General features: G+C 37.1%; 2 protein-coding genes and 1 long non-coding RNA gene across 3 annotated transcripts; 1 reads left to right on the forward strand and 2 right to left on the reverse strand.

Annotated features, from left to right (window-relative positions):
- The first annotated feature begins 8,244 nt into the window (after positions 1–8,244).
- LOC107886877 (uncharacterized) lies at positions 8,245–9,301 on the forward strand. The gene is made up of 2 exons (XR_001680940.2): positions 8,245–8,781; positions 9,039–9,301. It is a non-coding gene; the product is annotated as an uncharacterized lncRNA (long non-coding RNA).
- Positions 9,302–9,679: 378 nt separating this feature from the next.
- LOC121221046 (putative GEM-like protein 8) lies at positions 9,680–10,865 on the reverse strand. Its single transcript, XM_041101394.1, has 3 exons — positions 10,578–10,865; positions 10,401–10,481; positions 9,680–10,311 (listed from the first exon to the last, which is right to left on the reverse strand). The coding sequence occupies exons 1-3, from the start codon at positions 10,798–10,800 to the stop codon at positions 9,842–9,844; spliced, it is 774 nt and encodes a 257-aa protein (XP_040957328.1). The 5' UTR covers positions 10,801–10,865; the 3' UTR covers positions 9,680–9,841.
- A 3,433-nt stretch (positions 10,866–14,298) lies between these two features.
- Positions 14,299–15,429, reverse strand: LOC107887771 (GEM-like protein 4). The gene is made up of 3 exons (XM_016811999.2): positions 15,200–15,429; positions 15,023–15,103; positions 14,299–14,933 (listed from the first exon to the last, which is right to left on the reverse strand). The coding sequence occupies exons 1-3, from the start codon at positions 15,336–15,338 to the stop codon at positions 14,464–14,466; spliced, it is 690 nt and encodes a 229-aa protein (XP_016667488.2). The 5' UTR covers positions 15,339–15,429; the 3' UTR covers positions 14,299–14,463.
- Between the last annotated feature and the right edge of the window lie 2,971 nt (positions 15,430–18,400).

Genomic DNA, 18,400 nt, shown 5'->3' on the forward strand with positions numbered 1-18,400 from the left:
CATTCTTCAACCCGAATAACATCACCCTATAGCAAAAAGTCCCCCATAAGGTTATGAATATGGTCTTTTCCATGTCTTCAAGATGCATCTTTATCTGATTGTACCCAAAGAAACCATCCATGAAGGAGAACAGTGAGTAACCTGCCGTGTTGTCCACCAAAGTGTCGACGTGAGGCAAGAGGAAGTTGTCCTTTGGACTGGCCTTGTTTAAGTCCCTGTAATCTATACACATCCTCATCTTTCCATCTTTCTTAGGGACAGAGACAACGTTAGCTACCCATTTTGAGTAATTAACAACTTGCAAGAACCCAGCATTAAATTGCTTCCGGACCTCTTCTCTTATTTTTACTGCAACATCGGGTCTCATCCTTCGAAGCTTCTGTGAACAGGCTTGCACTCTTCTTTTATGGGGACCCGATGCATCGCAATATCAGCGCTTAGCCCAGGTATGTCTTGACATGACCACGCGAAGATATCCTTGAACTCTTGCAGTAAATATATGAGGTCCCGTCTTGTTTCCTCAATTATGCAAGTTCCAATGTTCACCTCTTTCCCCTCTTCTAAGGTCACACTCTCGATTGTCTCTTTATGGGGTAGAATCTGTTTCTCTTCCTGTTCTACCAACGTTAAAAAATCTGAAGGTAAGTTAATGTCTTCATCATTTTCAAAATCCTGAGATCCCTCCAGACACACGCCTCGCTCAAAAAGGAACTCTGGGTTTGTAACAGCGTCAACTCATGCCATTGATATCTAGAGACCTATTGTAGGCACGAAAGAATATCCAACAAACAAATGAACCGAAGTATAGCTCAGAATAAGACATGAAAGTGCATTTATGTTGAAATAAATATTTTGAACATGAGCCTATTTCGCAAAAGATTCTTATTGCTACTAGGCTTTTAAAACAACAAATCTGTTTTGAACATTACTCTGTATTAGCACTAAAAACTATAGGAATTTCCTCCGCAGTCCAGTTGTTCAGAACACTTCCAGGCTCATAAGGGCGAACGCTTGCTAAGTCATGTTTCATCACTTTCTCTTCAGATATGACATTGATATTCAAATTTTTCATTGCGTCTTCAGTTGTTCCCTTTCTTGTCATCTTCAATTCAGGATAAATAACTCCACTTGACACAAATGTATAGGATATATGGGGAAAAGTCATTGATTCCCACTCAAGTTCTACTCCATTCAGTCGTGGTCTTCATTTTCTCTGCCTCCTTTTCATCTCCTCTCTTTTCTGCTTTGCATCTGGCCTATACCCTAAGCTAAAGCGATATTGTTTATCAGCCAAATTTGGCACCTCAACTCGTCCATGAAGATACTTTCCAAGTCCTCTTCAGGCAATGCTCCTATTCTCACTGTTAATTGTAAGCTCATCCTCGTAGCCTCAGACATTCTTGGCATTGGGACCCTGCCCCTTTCAATGATGAAAGTTGTATTTACAAACTCTAATGACCGAAAGGAACACTAAATTGCTTCATCATCATTTTCTATATACGGTACACTACTAGTAACGGATGCAATAATGTCCTCCTCAGCATTTATCGTTATCAAGCGGCCCTCCGTCACTAACTTTAACTTTTGGTGCAATGATGACGATATTGCCCTTGCTGAGTGAATCCAAGGCCTCCCCAACAAGAAATTATAAGAAGGCTTGATATCCATCACAAGGAAATCTACCTTGTATGTGTTTGGTCCGATCAGCAGAGGTACCTCAATCCTTCCCATCACTTTCCTCTCAATGCCATCAAATGCCCTCACTGTGTTATGGCATGTCTTCATATGAGAGCTGTCTATTGGTAACCTATTTAATGTGGACAAGGGCAAAACATTCAGCGCTGACCCATTATCAATTAATACCCCGGCAGTGTATACCCTTTTCAGCGAGTGGTGATGTGTAAAGCCTTAGTGGATCCCATGCCCCCTGGTGGTATTTCATCGTTACTGAAAGAGATGAAGTTATCGGCGCTTACGTTACTGATAATGCGGTCTAGCTTGTTCACTGAAATATCTTCAATGACATAGGTCTTGTTCAACACCTTCATCAACGCATTTCGGTAAACCTCCAAATTTTAGAGCAAAGCTAGTACCGATGTGCGTACCAACTGGTTGTGCAACTGTTCCACAACACTATACTCACTGTGTTTTAGGAACTTTAAAAATTCTTTAGCTTCATCTTCAGTTATGGTTCATTATCCAGTGGTTTTGTCCTCTCTTTCCCTTGTTCAATCATCATGGACTTCCCTTTTCCAGGTTCGACCTTTGTACTTGGCGTACTGACCAGACTCTCCTCCCTTGGATATGTCACATTACAGTTGTAATTCTAAGGCACCCTTTTGTTATCCTTATACGGAAAAGCCGCGGGTCTCTAGATTACAACTCTCGGTGTAATTTTTGCTCCAACTTCATTAATTTTCAGTAGCGAAATGATCACCACTTGGTGATTAACCTCAGAAACCTTCTCTATCAACCCCTCCTCCGAGGTGCATACATCTTCCTTCTCAGTAAACTCAAAGAACTCTAGCTCTTTGCTGTCCACATTGAGCACTTGCATCATACCACTTAGGGTATGGGGGTTGCAGTGGTTTTAAGTAGAAAGGAGATACAACGTGTGCATCAAACAAACTTTTGTACAGCTCCCGATACGTTACTGAAATGAGAGTAAACTGGGGCTTCTTCGTGTTCTGCTTTGTATTGGGTTCCTACCTTGGCGAAGCTTGCTGGTCCATAGCTACCACTTTCGGTTGATTTACCATGATTGGCTTCGCATAACCCATATTCACATTGCTGACTTCATTTTCTTTCTTTTTTGGGGCTGATCTCCTGGTACTTTCCCCTGCCTCTATCTTTCCGTACCGTATTGCATTCTCAATCATTTCACCAGACATAACTATATCCGCAAAACTCTTAGTTGAGCTTCCCAACATGTGATTAATAAAAGGTGCCTTCAAGGTATTAATGAAAAGCATGGTTGTTTCCTTTTCCAACAGTGAGGGTTGGACTTGTGTAGCAATCTCCCTCCATCTCTGAGCATATTGCCTGAAACTTTCATTTTATTTCTTCTCCATATTCTGTAATGTGATCCTATCAGGTGCTATGTCAGTCACATGGCCATATCGTTTCATAAAGGCTTGAGCTAAGTCTTTCCATGATTTAACTTGGCTACGATTCAACTGATTGTACCATTTGGCTGTAGCCCCAGTCAAACTGTCCTAGAAACAGTGGATCAATAACTGATCATTATTGACATGACCAGTCATTCTCTGACAAAACATCGTGATATGAGCCTCAGGGCAACTAGTTCCGTTGTATTTTTCAAATTCTGGCATTTTGAACTTCAGAGGGAGTACCAAATTTGGGACCAGGCTCAACTCCTTGGCATCCATTCCACAATGATAATCAGCCATTTCCAACGCCCTGAAATTTTCCTCCAACCACTTGTATCGGTCTTCTAATCACTTTGGAAATTCTGCTCCTGCCTTTCCTACTTCCGCGACCTCATCGAAGTCAGGGACTGTAGGATTTGCACGATTGTCTTCGGGGTTAGAACACGAGCCCATTGGAAAATTTACTGATGCCGAAATACCAGTCTGATATTAGGGTTTGATACTGACAAACACCTTTTGCGGAGGCACGGGGTGTTTGTTGGGGTGAAACCTGGAGGGTAAGTAAGAATCCCACTATCATCCTCAGCATTGATCATGAGACTCTTTCACTTTTCCGGCCTTTCTACTAGTAGTTGAGTCAATTCACTCATCATACTCCTCTGAGATTGCAGCATTTGATCTTTCATATCTTACTATATCTTAGCTAATTGCTCTTGCATTTGCGCTTGCATCTGTTCCTGCATTTCTTTCTGCATTTGCTCCAATTTTTCCAACCTTTGATCCATAGCTTTGGTCTTTTTCCGTGTGTAGTATTGATGTTCCAGGGTAACTATAATACAATTTTTTAATCAGGATTCTTTTGTGAAATTTAATGCACATGATGCGATAAAATGAAAATGTATGAAATGTATGCAAAACTAAAGAGACGTCGATTCTGATTCAATTTCATTTAAAAACTTTATTAAAAAGAAAAATCCTTTACATAAAATAGATCATATATACGGCTTAGCCCTAATGCTCAAAGTTTTAACTTTCTTAAGAAGGTACGCTAGCTTACGACCCTGGTCCGACTCTAACTCATACTTTACACTTAGCACATCAGCTTGAACCGCTAAGGTCTGTAGATAATCAGCCACTTCTCGAATCTGAGCCACGGCTTCACCCATGATATGATCTCTATCCTTGACCTGGTTCTGCGATTGGCGAAGCTGTTCCTTCCACTCTCATTGTTCGACTCAAGTAATTCAATTCGAATCTCACAGTTTTGTAGTGCAGTCTCGAGCTCTTCTACCTTCCCTTTCAAATCTTCAATCCTACTCAAGCTGGCTCTTAATTCAATATCAGAGTTACAACCACGATGCTGATACAGGGTCTTTTCCAGCTCCGCTACCCGAGCTACCAACATCTCTTTATCACCTTGGCCTTCAACCAAGCTCTTTTTTAAGGCGCTTTCACGTGTTCGAGCATCATGAAACCTCTTCTCCCACTGATCAGCTCTAGCCTTTTCCTCTTAAATTTCCTGTCGCCACTGCTCTTACGTCTTCCCCAACCCGGTAGTTCTCATCGACATACGTAGCTTCTTGTAATCAGTTTTCAAACTGTCCAGGTCTTCCTCAACCTTCTTTTTCCCTTTTCTCAACCTTTCGACCTCGAGTTTCTGAACGTCGGCATCTAATCTCAAATGCATCTTTTCCTCTTCCAATTGTTCTATCTTTTCCCTAACTCCGTATTTTTCTCTTCGAAGTCCCGTTTTACGATTTCAAGCTCAGAGGGGATTACTTGCAAATATCCTTCCATCATACGAACATCCTCCAAACTCGACTCGGGGATATTATCATTAACTCTTTTACTCAACCACCCATTATATTCAAAAGTCGTCATTGATCCAATAACCAAACTCTTCATCCGGCACGTCTGTTTCCAAGTATCTGAAATCTCTTGAACCTTCTTCTTATAATTCTTCCCCTTATACACGAACTCACTCTGGGCTAATCCATGTGTCATCGGTATAGACTGCCTTGACCTGTATTGTCTTAAAACGAGTAAAGGGGCATAACCAGCAGCTCTCCAAATTCCAAGTAGAGGTACCCAATCAAAACTCCCACACCGATAGAGGATCTCATCAGGAACAAATTAAGGAGCTCTTCACTTAACATCCTCTTCCTGAAGATTTCGGAGGAGCGCGATCCAATTTTCTTCTGATATGTCATCTCTCCTAGACATTGCTGCTATCTCCTTTAACGGGGAGTAACTCTTGAAAAAAAACCCTATAGGAAACCTTATCCACCTTCCAGAAATGGCTGTGGAACCAAGCCAACAATAACTGCTCACACCCTATAAATCTACCTTCACTTACCCTCCGACCTGCACTCAAGGATCTGAATGTCTCAGCAAGAATTGCCAGCACCGGTGTGACCCCTTTATTAAGTCGATCAAAGAAATCGGCAACTGCTTCATCTATATGTCTTAAAGCCTTGGGGAAAATCACCAAACCATAGATACTCAAGGCGAAGACGTCAACTTTCCTCTTTGTATCTGGATGTGCTACGATCAGGTCCCTCAAAATTACCCAAGGAACACACCTACCATCACATTTTTGATGAATTCGAGCTATAACCCATTGTTCACTCATCCCAGTGATACTCATTAACTTCTTTATAAAAGCTGGGGCACTAGCAGCATTGGAATAAACTTTTTCGACTTGAACCTTTGGACAACGAAACAAAGCCGTATACTCCTCCACAGTAGGCTCCAAGTCCACCTTCCCGAAGGTGAAACAACTATACACCGGGTTCCAAAACTAAGCCATAGCCCGAAACAAGTACTTGTCCACCTTGATATCGAGCAGATAGGGTAAGTCACCATAACTTTGATAGAATAGTTGCTTGGTTTTATCATCCCAACAGCCCATATATCCCTCAATTCTTGAAACTCGTTTTGGGTCACGTTGATGCGAGTGAAGCCCAACAACCCCGATGCATACCCCTTAGCTAGGCTATCCCTTTTCTCAAGTTGCATCTTCTCTGACCACATACGGACAGCCTCATTATCCTCTACTTTATCAAGGAATTCGCTTTCCATAACAAGCTTTCTAATTTAGCAACCGAACAAAAATCGACACCTCTTTAATATGAAATGACATGCAAAACATAATCACAACAAAACACAACAAGTTAGTATCGAAAAATAAAAATTTAAGCAAATAGAAAATAATTAAACACCTAATTGGGTAATCACTAGAGTTCAACATAGCTCTACCTAGGGCGGGCTCCTAGAGTTCACTATATGCGGCTCGGTTCTAAGAAAATGGTACCTGAACTAGTAGATTCCTCAACCCTCACCCATTATAGGCTCATGCGGATCAAGTTCAGTTCAGGGGAATACATTTCCCTATGGCCATGCGGAGGTTAAAACCTCACAAAGACATAGGTACGTATCCCGGAAGCAATCCACTAGCCCATCCGGAGGTGAAAACCTCACGAATGCATAGTTTCTCACTCCCACTTAAAAAGGTACGACCACAACGGTCATGCAAGATGATGCGAAGGGATATAAAAAAACTCAAAATGTAAAACACGAATAAAATGAAAAAACCATAAAACCCATGAAATGCAATAAAAGGATTGTATGTTAAAATCTAAATTTTAAATTTTCGACAAAAGGACAGAAAATAATCAATTTTATGGCTTGACTCTCTTATTGGTCCCCAGTGGAGTTGCCAAGTTGTCGAAACCATTTTTATTTTGGAAAACGGGGATCGACTTTAAAAAGAGGTATGGAGTCACCACCGACCTTTTTTGAGGTGTAATCGGATCACCTTGAGGTTGATCATTTTAATAAAATATTTGATTTATTAAAATAATAATTTTAGGTCTACAAAAATTGAAAAAGAGGGTTCGGGAGTCGGTTACGCTCGAGGAAGGGTTAGCACCCCCGTAACGCCCAAAATTGGTACTAATTGATTACTGAACGTCCTATCGTTGAAAATTTGGAAAAAAAATTTAAAATACGATTCCTTTAAAAATGTATGAACAATTCAAATTGGATTTTTAGGTTCACTTGCTCCAAAGAAATAAAATACCACATCCAGCACGTTAGGACACAATACTTTAAGCCTCCAAGAACTGAGATCACCTCATAATTTCCAAAACACGCAACGAATTCTTAGAAGGGTATTCCGTTATTTGGCCAAACGGATAAATCGAAACCCAACACGTTAGGGCACGATTTCCCGAATTTCCAAACACAAAACATTGCCTTGATTTGTGAAATTTCAAATAACCAATTACAAAACCGAGTCAAAGTATACTTGCTTGATTTGTTTGAAATAAAGGACAATCGATATTAAGCGGATATGGGAATTATAATCACGATGCAACAATAAAAATATAATTATATATATAAAACAATATACTATGGAGGAAAAAAAACTCACAATACATAAGACCATATGAAAACTAGGAACCTTCACAAAACAATTCAAAAACCCATATGAAAAATATACCAAGGAGTAACACATGTTAAAATTCGACATAACTTATATGTATATAAAAACTGATAATAGATAAATAACTATTAAAACATATAATATACAAGAAGGGATTCGAAATAAATAGTGTATAACATAATTTCAAGTAAAACAAATTGATGTGATTAATGATGCATGTAAGAAAATAAAAAAAAAATACATATACAAAGATACTAAAATATTCGAAAGGAATAAAATATACAATTTAAAATAAGATCCTAAAAAGAAAGCCAAATTATACATAAATAAATTTTAAAGAAAATATATATATAATAAATTTAAAAGAAAATATTTACATAAAATATTATGAAAACAATAATGTATATAGAATGGAGCTAATTTTATCAAAAAAAAGAAAAATATATATATTGTATAATAATATATAAAAAGTATTTTAACTATATACTATACGAGAATTTAAAATGATACTACATAAAATAGAATTTTAAAATAATACTTTACAATTTGAACAAATAAAAAATAAGGTAAAATTATTAAAGCAGCCCAAAATGTATGTTTAAATAATTTTTTTTTTAAAAAAAGTTGAATGTTAAATAAATTAAAGGAGTAATGAATTATACATGTTGAAATGGAAATAAGCTCAATTGAAATAAAACTAAACTAAATGGGACAATGAATAAGTAAAATAAGCCATTAAAACCAAAATCAGGACCCAAATGTAGCGCGCGTAAATTTGCAAGGACCGAAAAAGAAAATAAACCATGCCCCAAAACAATTCCTTTCAGCGCGGACTGAAATGAATGGACGCGCAAATTCCTGGGACAATTTAAAAGAACAGAAAATATAAACAAGCTTCAATTACAAGCCAGCGCAAGAGGGAAGGGACCAAACGCGAAATTAACCATTTAAAGAAATTGGGCGCACAGACCAAGTCAAAAGGGTGTCTGTTCCTTCCCCCAATGCTAGTCCCTTTTATTGCTTTAATTTAAAGCCTATTTCAAAACTTTTTGCTTAAAAACATTTCAATTCTTGTTTGTTTTTTCTTTAAAAAAAAACTTTTGAGATACTCTCAACTCACGCCTCCTCTTCTACCCTTTTTAGCCGGCACCGATCCCGTCAAAGATCTGTCGCGCCATGGCCACTGATGAAGGCCCGATTCCGGCGACAGGCTCACGATAACAGGTACTTCCCTTCCCTTACTTCTTGAATTTCATATATAAAAAGAATGAAATAAAAAAAACCGAAAGAAAATCAAAGATAGAAAAATAATCACCTTCAAAAGATCTTGTTTGAATCAATTTTGTTTGCATGCTTTTTCGTACTCAATCCGTATTCAATTTCTCTAAAAAAAAAAGAGTTAAAAAAACCATTTACAATCAAAATTTAGAGGCTTTATACCCCAAAACAAGCGGTTTTTGGCCATTTTGCTCATGCTGCAGGTCGTGAAGACATGGGGGCGGAGAACACCGATGTGGGGTGAGCAATGCGCGAGTCGGGGGTCTTGCGTGGTGCATGGAGGCTGTTGGTGGCCATTGCTACGGAGCGAAATAGATGGAAACCCTAGAGTTTTCGAATTTGGGCCTAGTGTTGTTGGGCCATTTGTAACTTGGCTTGTATTTTGGGCTGTTTTATGTAATTGGGTATTTGGGCTTATTTGTAAATGGACTCATTTGATGATCTGTTTTAATTTTGGTTTTTTGTATGTGTAATCCGGGCCAAAATTGGGTCTTACACTTGCTCCCTACCAACTCTTCCATTACCATCCCTAATTGCGTACCTCTTACCACAAGCATTGCAATTACTTGATCGAAATTAACCATTTTTAAGTGGATAAATTCTGCTATTAATCCATTTATTATTTGTAAGTTAGAGAAATTAACCATTTTTAAATGGATAAATTCTGCTAAAATTGCTGTCCTAATCATAAATCTGCCACATTTACAGTTGCCAATTGCACAATTACCTGCATAGATACCTGCAAATTCTCTCCCAATGGCTTATTTAAAGACTAAACACATTACTGACACAACGTACTCGTAAATAAAACGTATCTTAATAAGGTTACAATGGACAGTTCCAATTTAGTAAAAATTGGCATAAAATAGAATTTAAATTTGATCTTTAATTAAGGATGGTGTATAATGTATATTCAATCTAGAACAACAATTTGTTTTTACAATTGTAACAGTGATTTACTGATTACTCATCCGCGTTTCATCTCATGAAACATTTGTTAAGCCACCTAGAAAGTGTCAACATCATACAGTCTCTGTGAGAGTACCTGCTGCAGACATTTGAAAGCTTTGTGATAATTCAAGAACCCCATGAACCAGATATCGAAACCATCCACTGTCACAATTTCCATGTACTTTTGCCATGGTTTCTTCATGTTTTCACTCTGGTTCACCCCCTTTATTTTCTCAACTGGAACCACAACCTTGTAATGGACTCTCAGAAATTCTCCATTTGCAGAAGGTACTTTGATTGATCTATCACTGCAAAAGGCAACCTTTTCAGATGAGATGAAAAGTAGGCCAGCAATAGGGCCTGCTGTTGTTGATAAATAGCATTGGCAAGCCTTCAACAGCTTCTCCCCTTCTTTGAAACTAAACAATTGCTTGAAAATCTTCTCTAACCCTCCTACTTGAAGAATCCTTGCCCCTAAACTCAGCTTTCCCTTCACTGTTTCACTGATCTTTGGCCCCAGTCTCACTGTAGTTTCAAAAATGAAAACTTTAGCTTTCATTTCACTTTAATCTTAAGAGACATCAATATAACTGATAGCTTAAGAGTGTTCATACCATGCTCTCGGACTCCATGGGCGAACATATCGGCTTTCTTCCCTAGCAAGTTCATCCTTTTGAGTACAAAGTTTCCTTTGCCTGCAATTACAAACAGTTTCTCATTAGAAAAAAGAAACAACTTTAACATGAAATTCCCATAATCCACAATTAGTGAAGATTGAAAGGGAGACCTACTTTTTGTACACCCTTGTGATGAAACGTGGTATTGGCCAGCAGCATCAGGTAAGTATTGCCTTGATGTTCTTCTCTCAACTCTATAAGTTGCTGCTTTGATTGGTACTCCAATAACTTGTTTAAGCATCTGGTTCTTCATTTTTTTTTCTTTTTTTTTTGATGAATGAAATGGAATTGAATGCCAACGAGCTGTTGAATGTTTCTTGAGGTTGTGATGAATCATGATTTTTGGGAAATGATGTGTATTTAAAGGGGGGTGTAGAAGTGGAAGTTGAATCTAACTTTTTTGGTGCATGAGTCACCAATAGCTCATCAATTCCAAAAGTTAGAATCTGAAAGCAAAAAAGGAAGTTAGATTATAAGAAGATTTGGTTCCTTTAAGAAAAAGAAAAGATTCTTATTAATGATGTCCTCCAAGATGTTCAATAGACCAAACTCTAATACGAATATCCTTTTTAAGTATAAATAAATAGAAAACAACCATGGGAAGAAAAATATAATTATAAATGGAAAAGGCATAGTCCTTGAAAATGGGCAGTGCAGTAAAAAAATATAAAACAATACCCTGTGTAGTTGAGACAACCTTTTAATATAACTTTTTTTTTTCTCTTTTACCGACTCTGAGAAGATGTGGTTTTGCTACTTTCTGAGTTGGCATTGTAGCTTTCTGATGTCTGCCGCTCCTTACTGGTCAAGAAAGAAAAGCAATGAAAGGTTCACATCAACCAGCACAAATTGCATATTAAGGGATACGATAACATGCATCTTGCACGATAATGCAGTGACATCCATGAGCATGTGAGATCAACTGTGATGCTGAACAGCATCTTTGTTTATTGGACATTTTAAAGAGCTCTGAGTAGTAGCTCTCTCCAAAGTTGTTGGGTATTATTTTAAGTTGGATTTCTTTGTTTAAGAAATGATATATGTTGGTATTTCATATTATTTTCACAATACGTTTTGTTGCTAACAATTTGGTGAGCAATGATTTATTTGCTTTGCACTTTGTAGCTCTCTATGTTTAGCACAGGTGAAGTATGGTAAAGTGCTGGATTTATAAATAGCTCAAAAATAGTTTAAAATTTCCAAATTCATTATGTACTTTCACATGGTGCAGGATTTATCCATACAATCTCTTTTCCTTTTTCACAGTTAATCCCTTTAAGGACAGGAATTATGGCTACAATCTTCATTTTCCTCTGTCAGTCAAGGGATCTTTAAAACCTCGGGAGCTTCTATTCTATAAGTGATGAAAAGGGGAAGAAAGTGGGGCTTCTATAAAGAACTATGGACTCCAATGGTCAAACAAAAGAAGCAAACACACCAAGTTAGTGTTCATATGCTCATCTGGAATGCATTAATTCTTTTTAAACATTCTTTAATTTGTAATACTGAGGTGGAAATGAATGGGGAGTAGGCCATGTAATATAAAGATTTAGACTCACATCACCTGCTTTTTTCCAATGCCCAAATCAACAATCAAGACTATGATATTGTGAAGCATTTGCTTAACATAAAAGCAAGCAACACAAGAATGGAGGGAGTTCAAGGCTGGTCTTTAGTCAACCTTTTTCCAAGGAAAACATATCATAGGAGCATCCCATAATTGGCATGATGTAAGACTGCCACCTCAGGAGCATTCCCTAAATGAATTCGAAAAAGTTGATAATAGGGCCCGAATAAAGGAAGGGTTGGCTGGCTTTCACAAGTGCTGGCAACACGGAAAATTAATAGTTGTTAAGATTCATTATGGTTTTTCAGCCTCAGAACCAATTATAAGCAAAAAATAATTACCTGTTTTAGTAACTGCAATATTGTTGAAGTTGTTTACTGTCTCACCCTTAAATCGGGTCTCTAACTTGATAGAAATTAACTGTTGTAAAAGGTTCAATTCTACTATTAATTCATGTATTATATCTAGGTTTTTGATTCATTTGTGCACAATATATTTGATTAATTTTAGTGTCTATACTTATTTTTCTAAATAATGTGGGATATGGATTCTTATATAAACTCATAATCTCTTTGCCTTTTATACCCAAGTGATGTGAGATTCATTCCCTTGCTAACAGATTACTTTGTTCCTTCTCACAAAAATGAAACTTTTTACAACATAAACATTAACAAAATTTATTGTGTAGTAAATTGGTGTTGATATTTAAAAAATTATATATTCTAGATGCAATGCAAGATTCAACTTGCATCTAGTTTTTGTGTAACTTGTCATATATGTATAAATATTTTATATTGAAAAACTTTCAACTTTTTTAATGCATATCTCTAAGAATTTTAATTAGTAGTAATTTTATTCTTAGAAGACTTTCAATGGGATCAAGCTTCCTTAATTAAAGAGATTTGGTTCCTTAGAAGATTATTATTTGGTTCCTTAGAAGATTATTACTAGAAATTTCTATTCTTTTATTCCATATTAAAGACCTGATCTAATTAATTTCAAGGAGATTGAGAACACTAACATGTTCATTCTAAAGAATTTATTTTAGTGCGTAATTGTTTTGTACAAAATATTCTCATTGTCTAGTTTATAACTAATCTTTCAAGCGAAAAGATTTAGTTGTGAGAGTGATCTAGTTAATATATAGGGGTGGGATTGCAAGTTAATGAGTGAGTTGAACTTAAATCACATCATGTACTATAAATTGACAGTGGATTACTTTCTTGATAAGACTGCACAAATATAAGAAGTTTCTAAATTGTGTAACTAATTTCTATTGCCATCTCAATTTTTTCCTGATTTAGTTAGTAAATCCAATTGCAACTAAACATACAACTAGAAGACAAAATGACGAACTCTCACAATATTAATCAATTGTACATTCCTCAAACTACTATCGTAGTAAAATGAATTGTGACATTCATTGATTCAATCGAATGAATATATATATATAATTAATCATACAATTATTAATAAAATTGAATCAATCTATTTACAAATGAAATGACTTGGTGGTGTACAAGTAATTTTACGAGAATTGATCAACGTACATGCTTCTAATTACTGCCATATCGAATGAATTATGAAAATAATCGTACTATCATTGATTCAATTGAATCCATCTAGAATGACATTGTGGTGTTTCCAAGCACAGTTCTTGATCAGTACATTGTATCAACACTCTTATCCTCATTCTTGTCTTCCATATCCCAATTTGGAGTGGAACTACGCATTGCCTTGTAAGTGCATTAACACATTTCTCCATTTATTTTTAAGGAGTTGAAGAATATCTGCAAATCATATTATCAGCTGCTACATGAAACCTTTCCCACAAATGCAGCAGAAATCGCACAAATCATATTATCTCCTTTTATTCTCAACTCTCAAACCCACCCACCTATGAAAAAACAGCACAAACTGCAGCAGAAATCTACCTTGAATTATACGCTGATCTTAATAGCAAAATATGTAAAGGGTTATTTTTACAGCTTTTGCCATACAATTTCTAAGCGTTGACTAGTTCTAGTGATAAAGGTTGCAACAGAGAAGGCACGAAAAAATAGTTGCCAAAATGCTGTCCTATTCATAAATCTGCCACATTTACACTTGCGTACATAGATACATGTTAATTCTCTCCCTATGGCTTATTAAATTTGTGCTTGCAAATAGGCATATCTTATTCATGCTACACTGGACAATTGTAGTATAAGCTAGACATGTTCCAAAACATATTCGTGCCAGATATAAAGAATCTCAGTAAAAAGAGAGTAAAAATCAACATAAAATTGAATTTAATTTTGATCCTTAATTAAGGATCGTATATTCAATCTACAACAACCATTTTTACAATTTTTACAATTTTAACAGTGATTTACTAATTACTGCTCCACTTTTCATCAACAAAACAATCTCATGAAACATGTGTTAAGCCACCTAGAAAGTGTCAACATCATCCAGTCTCTGTGAGATTGCCTGCTGCAGACATTTGAAAGCTTTCTGATAATTCAAGAACCCCATGAACCAGATATCGAAACCATCCACTGTCACAATTTCCATGTACTTTTGACATGGTTTCTTCATGTTCTCACTCTGGTTCACCCCCTTTATTTTCTCAACTGGAACCACAACCTTGTAATGGACTCTCAGAAATTCTCCATTTGCAGAAGGTACTTTGATTGATCTATCACTGCAAAAGGCAACCTTTTCAGATGAGATGAAAAGTAGGCCAGCAATAGGGCCTGCTGTTGTTGATAAATAGCATTGGCAAGCCTTCAACAGCTTCTCCCCTTCTTTGAAACTAAACAATTGCTTGAAAATCTTCTCTAACCCTCCTACTTGAAGAATCCTTGCCCCTAAACTCAGCTTTCCCTTCACTGTTTCACTGATCTTTGGCCCCAGTCTCACTGTAGTTTCAAAAATGAAAACTTTAGCTTTCATTTCACTTTAATCTTAAGAGACATCAATATAACTGATAGCTTAAGAGTGTTCATACCATGCTCTCGGTCTCCATGGGCGAACATATCGGCTTTCTTCCCTAGCAAGTTCATCCTTTTGAGTACAAAGTTTCCTTTGCCTGCAATTACAAACAGTTTCTCATTAGAAAAAAGAAACAACTTTAACATGAAATTCCCATAATCCACAATTAGTGAAGATTGAAAGGGAGACCTACTTTTTGTACACCCTTGTGATGAAACGTGGTATTGGCCAGCAGCATCAGGTATGTATTGCCTTGATGTTCTTCTCTCAACTCTATAAGTTGCTGCTTTGATTGGTACTCCAATAACTTGTTTAAGCATCTGGTTCTTCATTTTTTTTTCTTTTTTTTGATGAATGAAATGGAATTGAATGCCAACGAGCTGTTGAATGTTTCTTGAGGTTGTGATGAATCATGATTTTTGGGAAATGATGTGTATTTAAAGGGGGGTGTAGAAGTGGAAGTTGAATCTAACTTTTTTGGTGCATGAGTCACCAATAGCTCATCAATTCCAAAAGTTAGAATCTGAAAGCAAAAAAGGAAGTTAGATTATAAGAAGATTTGGTTCCTTTAAGAAAAAGAAAAGATTCTTATTAATGATGTCCTCCAAGATGTTCAATAGACCAAACTCTAATACGAATATCCTTTTTAAGTATAAATAAATAGAAAACAACCATGGGAAGAAAAATATAATTATAAATGGAAAAGGCATAGTCCTTGAAAATGGGCAGTGCAGTAAAAAAATATAAAACAATACCCTGTGTAGTTGAGACAACCTTTTAATATAACTTTTTTTTTTCTCTTTTACCGACTCTGAGAAGATGTGGTTTTGCTACTTTCTGAGTTGGCATTGTAGCTTTCTGATGTCTGCCGCTCCTTACTGGTCAAGAAAGAAAAGCAATGAAAGGTTTGTTGTTCCAATAGGGTCGAAAGCGTGTAAATTATTGTACTAAAAAATCACACAAAGTTCAATTCCCAGGGAAGAGAGGTGGATCACATGGATCTCTTAAATACCAAGTCTTTCCTTAGACAGAATATCCCTTCTATAGTAATTTAATAGCACAATTAAATACTACTATTATACCCTCAAATATTGAAAGAAAAATAGGACAAGAAAGAACACAAGAGTTTTAACGAGGTTCGGTAAATTATACCTACGTCCTCGGGCACTAACACCAGATGATAACTTTACTATCTCCAAAGTATTACAAACAAATAGAATTCCTTAAGAATTCTCAAATGGGAGAAGAGAGAAAACTAAGAGAGAAAGATTGGTTGGGATGAATTGAAATGAGAAATGAGAAGGCCTATTTATAGTTGAGGTTTAAGGACCAAACAATAAATAGCCCATTATCTCAAGGACCAAAAAAAATTATCCCATGCCACTTTTTCAAAGTCAACTTTAGGGTGCTAAACTTGCACCACTTTGTATTGTTTGCCATTAATGTTGTCTCCCATTAATGTTAACAATCTCCACCTTGAAGATTTGATTAGGATAATCACATCTTCACACACTTCCTTCAACTCCCAAATTCGATAAAGCTATCTTTTGTAGTGCCTACAAATGCACTCTCGAGCGCCATACACCTGAAGGTGCTCAAATTCTCAGGATGTTAATCAAGTTCAAACAATGATTAAACTTGATTGTTGTTACCACATTGGTCATCATATCTGCGGGATTATCTGCTGTCGGAATCTTCTGAAAAGTGATATCTTACGTCGATATGCTTGGTTCTTGAATGATAGACTTGATTTTTCGCTAAATGAATAGCGCTCTGACTGTCACAATATAAACTTATGTGACTTTGAACAACTCCTAAGTCTTTCAACAATCCATTAAGCCAAATAGCCTCCTTAACAGCTTCTGTAACTGCCATATATTCTGCCTCTGTAGTAGACACAGCTACTGTAGACTGTAAGGTAGACTTCCAACTCACTGGGGCTTTCGCAAGAGTAAACAGATACCCCGTAGTTGAACGACGTTTATCTAAATCACCAGCAAAGTCGGAATCAACATATCCAACTACAAACTGACCAAGTGCTTCATCCTGTTCAAAAATTAAACCAACATCTACGGTTTTTCGAAGATACCGTAGAATCCATTTCACAGCTTGCCAATGTCCTTTTCCAGGATCATGCATATACCTGCTCACAACTCCAACAGCTTGTGAAATGTCAGGCCTCGTACACACCATCGCATACATCAAACTCCCAACTGCATTAGCATATGGGACTTTCGCCATATATTCTCTTTCTTCTTCAGTTTTCGGAGATAATTGAGCACTAAGTTTCAAATGAGAAGCAAGTGGGGTACTTACATGTTTTGTGTTTTCATTTACACCAAAACATTGTAATACCTTTTTCAGATATTGCTTCTGATTTAAACAGAGCTTGCCTCTCGGTCTATCTCTACTTATCTCCATGCCGAGAATCTTTTTGGCCTCACCTAGATCTTTCATCTCGAACTCTTGATTCAACTGAGCCTTCAGCTTATCTATCTCATTTTGGCTCTTCGAAGCGATTAACATATCATCAACATACAAGAGTAGATAAATGAAATATCCGTCATGCAGCTTCTGCAAATATACACAATTGTCATATTTGCTTCTTGTGTACTTCTGCCTTCTCATAAAGCTATCAAATCGCTTGTACCACTGCCTCGGGGATTGCTTCAATCCATATAGCGATTTGTTCAGCTTACAAACCCAATTTCTACCATCAGCATCTGTGTATCCTTCGGGCTGAGTCATATAGATCTCCTCTTCTAACTCACCATGCAAGAAAGCCGTCTTAACATCAAGTTGAGCTAGCTCCAAATTCAACTGTGCTACCAAGGCCAACAAAATTCTAATGGAGGAATGCTTCACAACAGGGGAAAATACATCATTGTAGTCAATTCCCTCCTTCTGAGCGTAGCCTTTAGCTACCAATCTTGCCTTGTAGCGAATATCCTTCTTGCTAGAAGATCCATCTTTCTTTGCGAATACCCACTTGCATCCGATTGCCCTTTTACCTTTCGGTAATTGCGCCAACTCCCAAGTATTGTTCTTCCGGAGAGACTGCATTTCTTCATCCATGGCGCTTTTCCATTTATCACTTTCTAAGCTTTGCATTGCTTCTTGATAAGTGATAGGAATATCATCAACAACGGGAAGGGCGTAGGCCACCATATCAGTAAATCAAGCAGGTTTACGAATTTCTCTCCGTGGCCTTGCAACTGCAACTGGTTCTGGTGTACTTAGTGGTTCTTGGGTCAGAACCTCTTCAACCTCTAATTCCTCCATTGTGACTGGAAAATTAGACTTATTAACTGGGCAAATCCCCATCTGCTCAAACTCCACCTGTTTTGGAGTACACTCCACCTGCTGTGGAGTATTGCTCGTCTGAATATCTTTA

The sequence above is a fragment of the Gossypium hirsutum genome, chromosome A03, assembly GCF_007990345.1.
Source record: "Gossypium hirsutum isolate 1008001.06 chromosome A03, Gossypium_hirsutum_v2.1, whole genome shotgun sequence".
NCBI lineage: Eukaryota > Viridiplantae > Streptophyta > Magnoliopsida > Malvales > Malvaceae > Gossypium > Gossypium hirsutum.

Excerpts from the sequence above, each read along its gene's own strand:
- LOC107887771 (XM_016811999.2), bottom strand. The coding sequence starts at position 15,338 with ATGAAGAACCAGATGCTTAAACAAGTTATTGGAGTACCAATCAAAGCA. Across the intron at positions 15,104-15,199 it reads ATCACAAGGGTGTACAAAAA|GCAAAGGAAACTTTGTACTC; the intron begins GTAGGTCTCCCT and ends TTGTAATTGCAG. Across the intron at positions 14,934-15,022 it reads CCATGGAGACCGAGAGCATG|TGAGACTGGGGCCAAAGATC; the intron begins GTATGAACACTC and ends TTGAAACTACAG.
- LOC121221046 (XM_041101394.1), bottom strand. The coding sequence starts at position 10,800 with ATGATTCATCACAACCTCAAGAAACATTCAACAGCTCGTTGGCATTCA. Across the intron at positions 10,482-10,577 it reads ATCACAAGGGTGTACAAAAA|GCAAAGGAAACTTTGTACTC; the intron begins GTAGGTCTCCCT and ends TTGTAATTGCAG. Across the intron at positions 10,312-10,400 it reads CCATGGAGTCCGAGAGCATG|TGAGACTGGGGCCAAAGATC; the intron begins GTATGAACACTC and ends TTGAAACTACAG.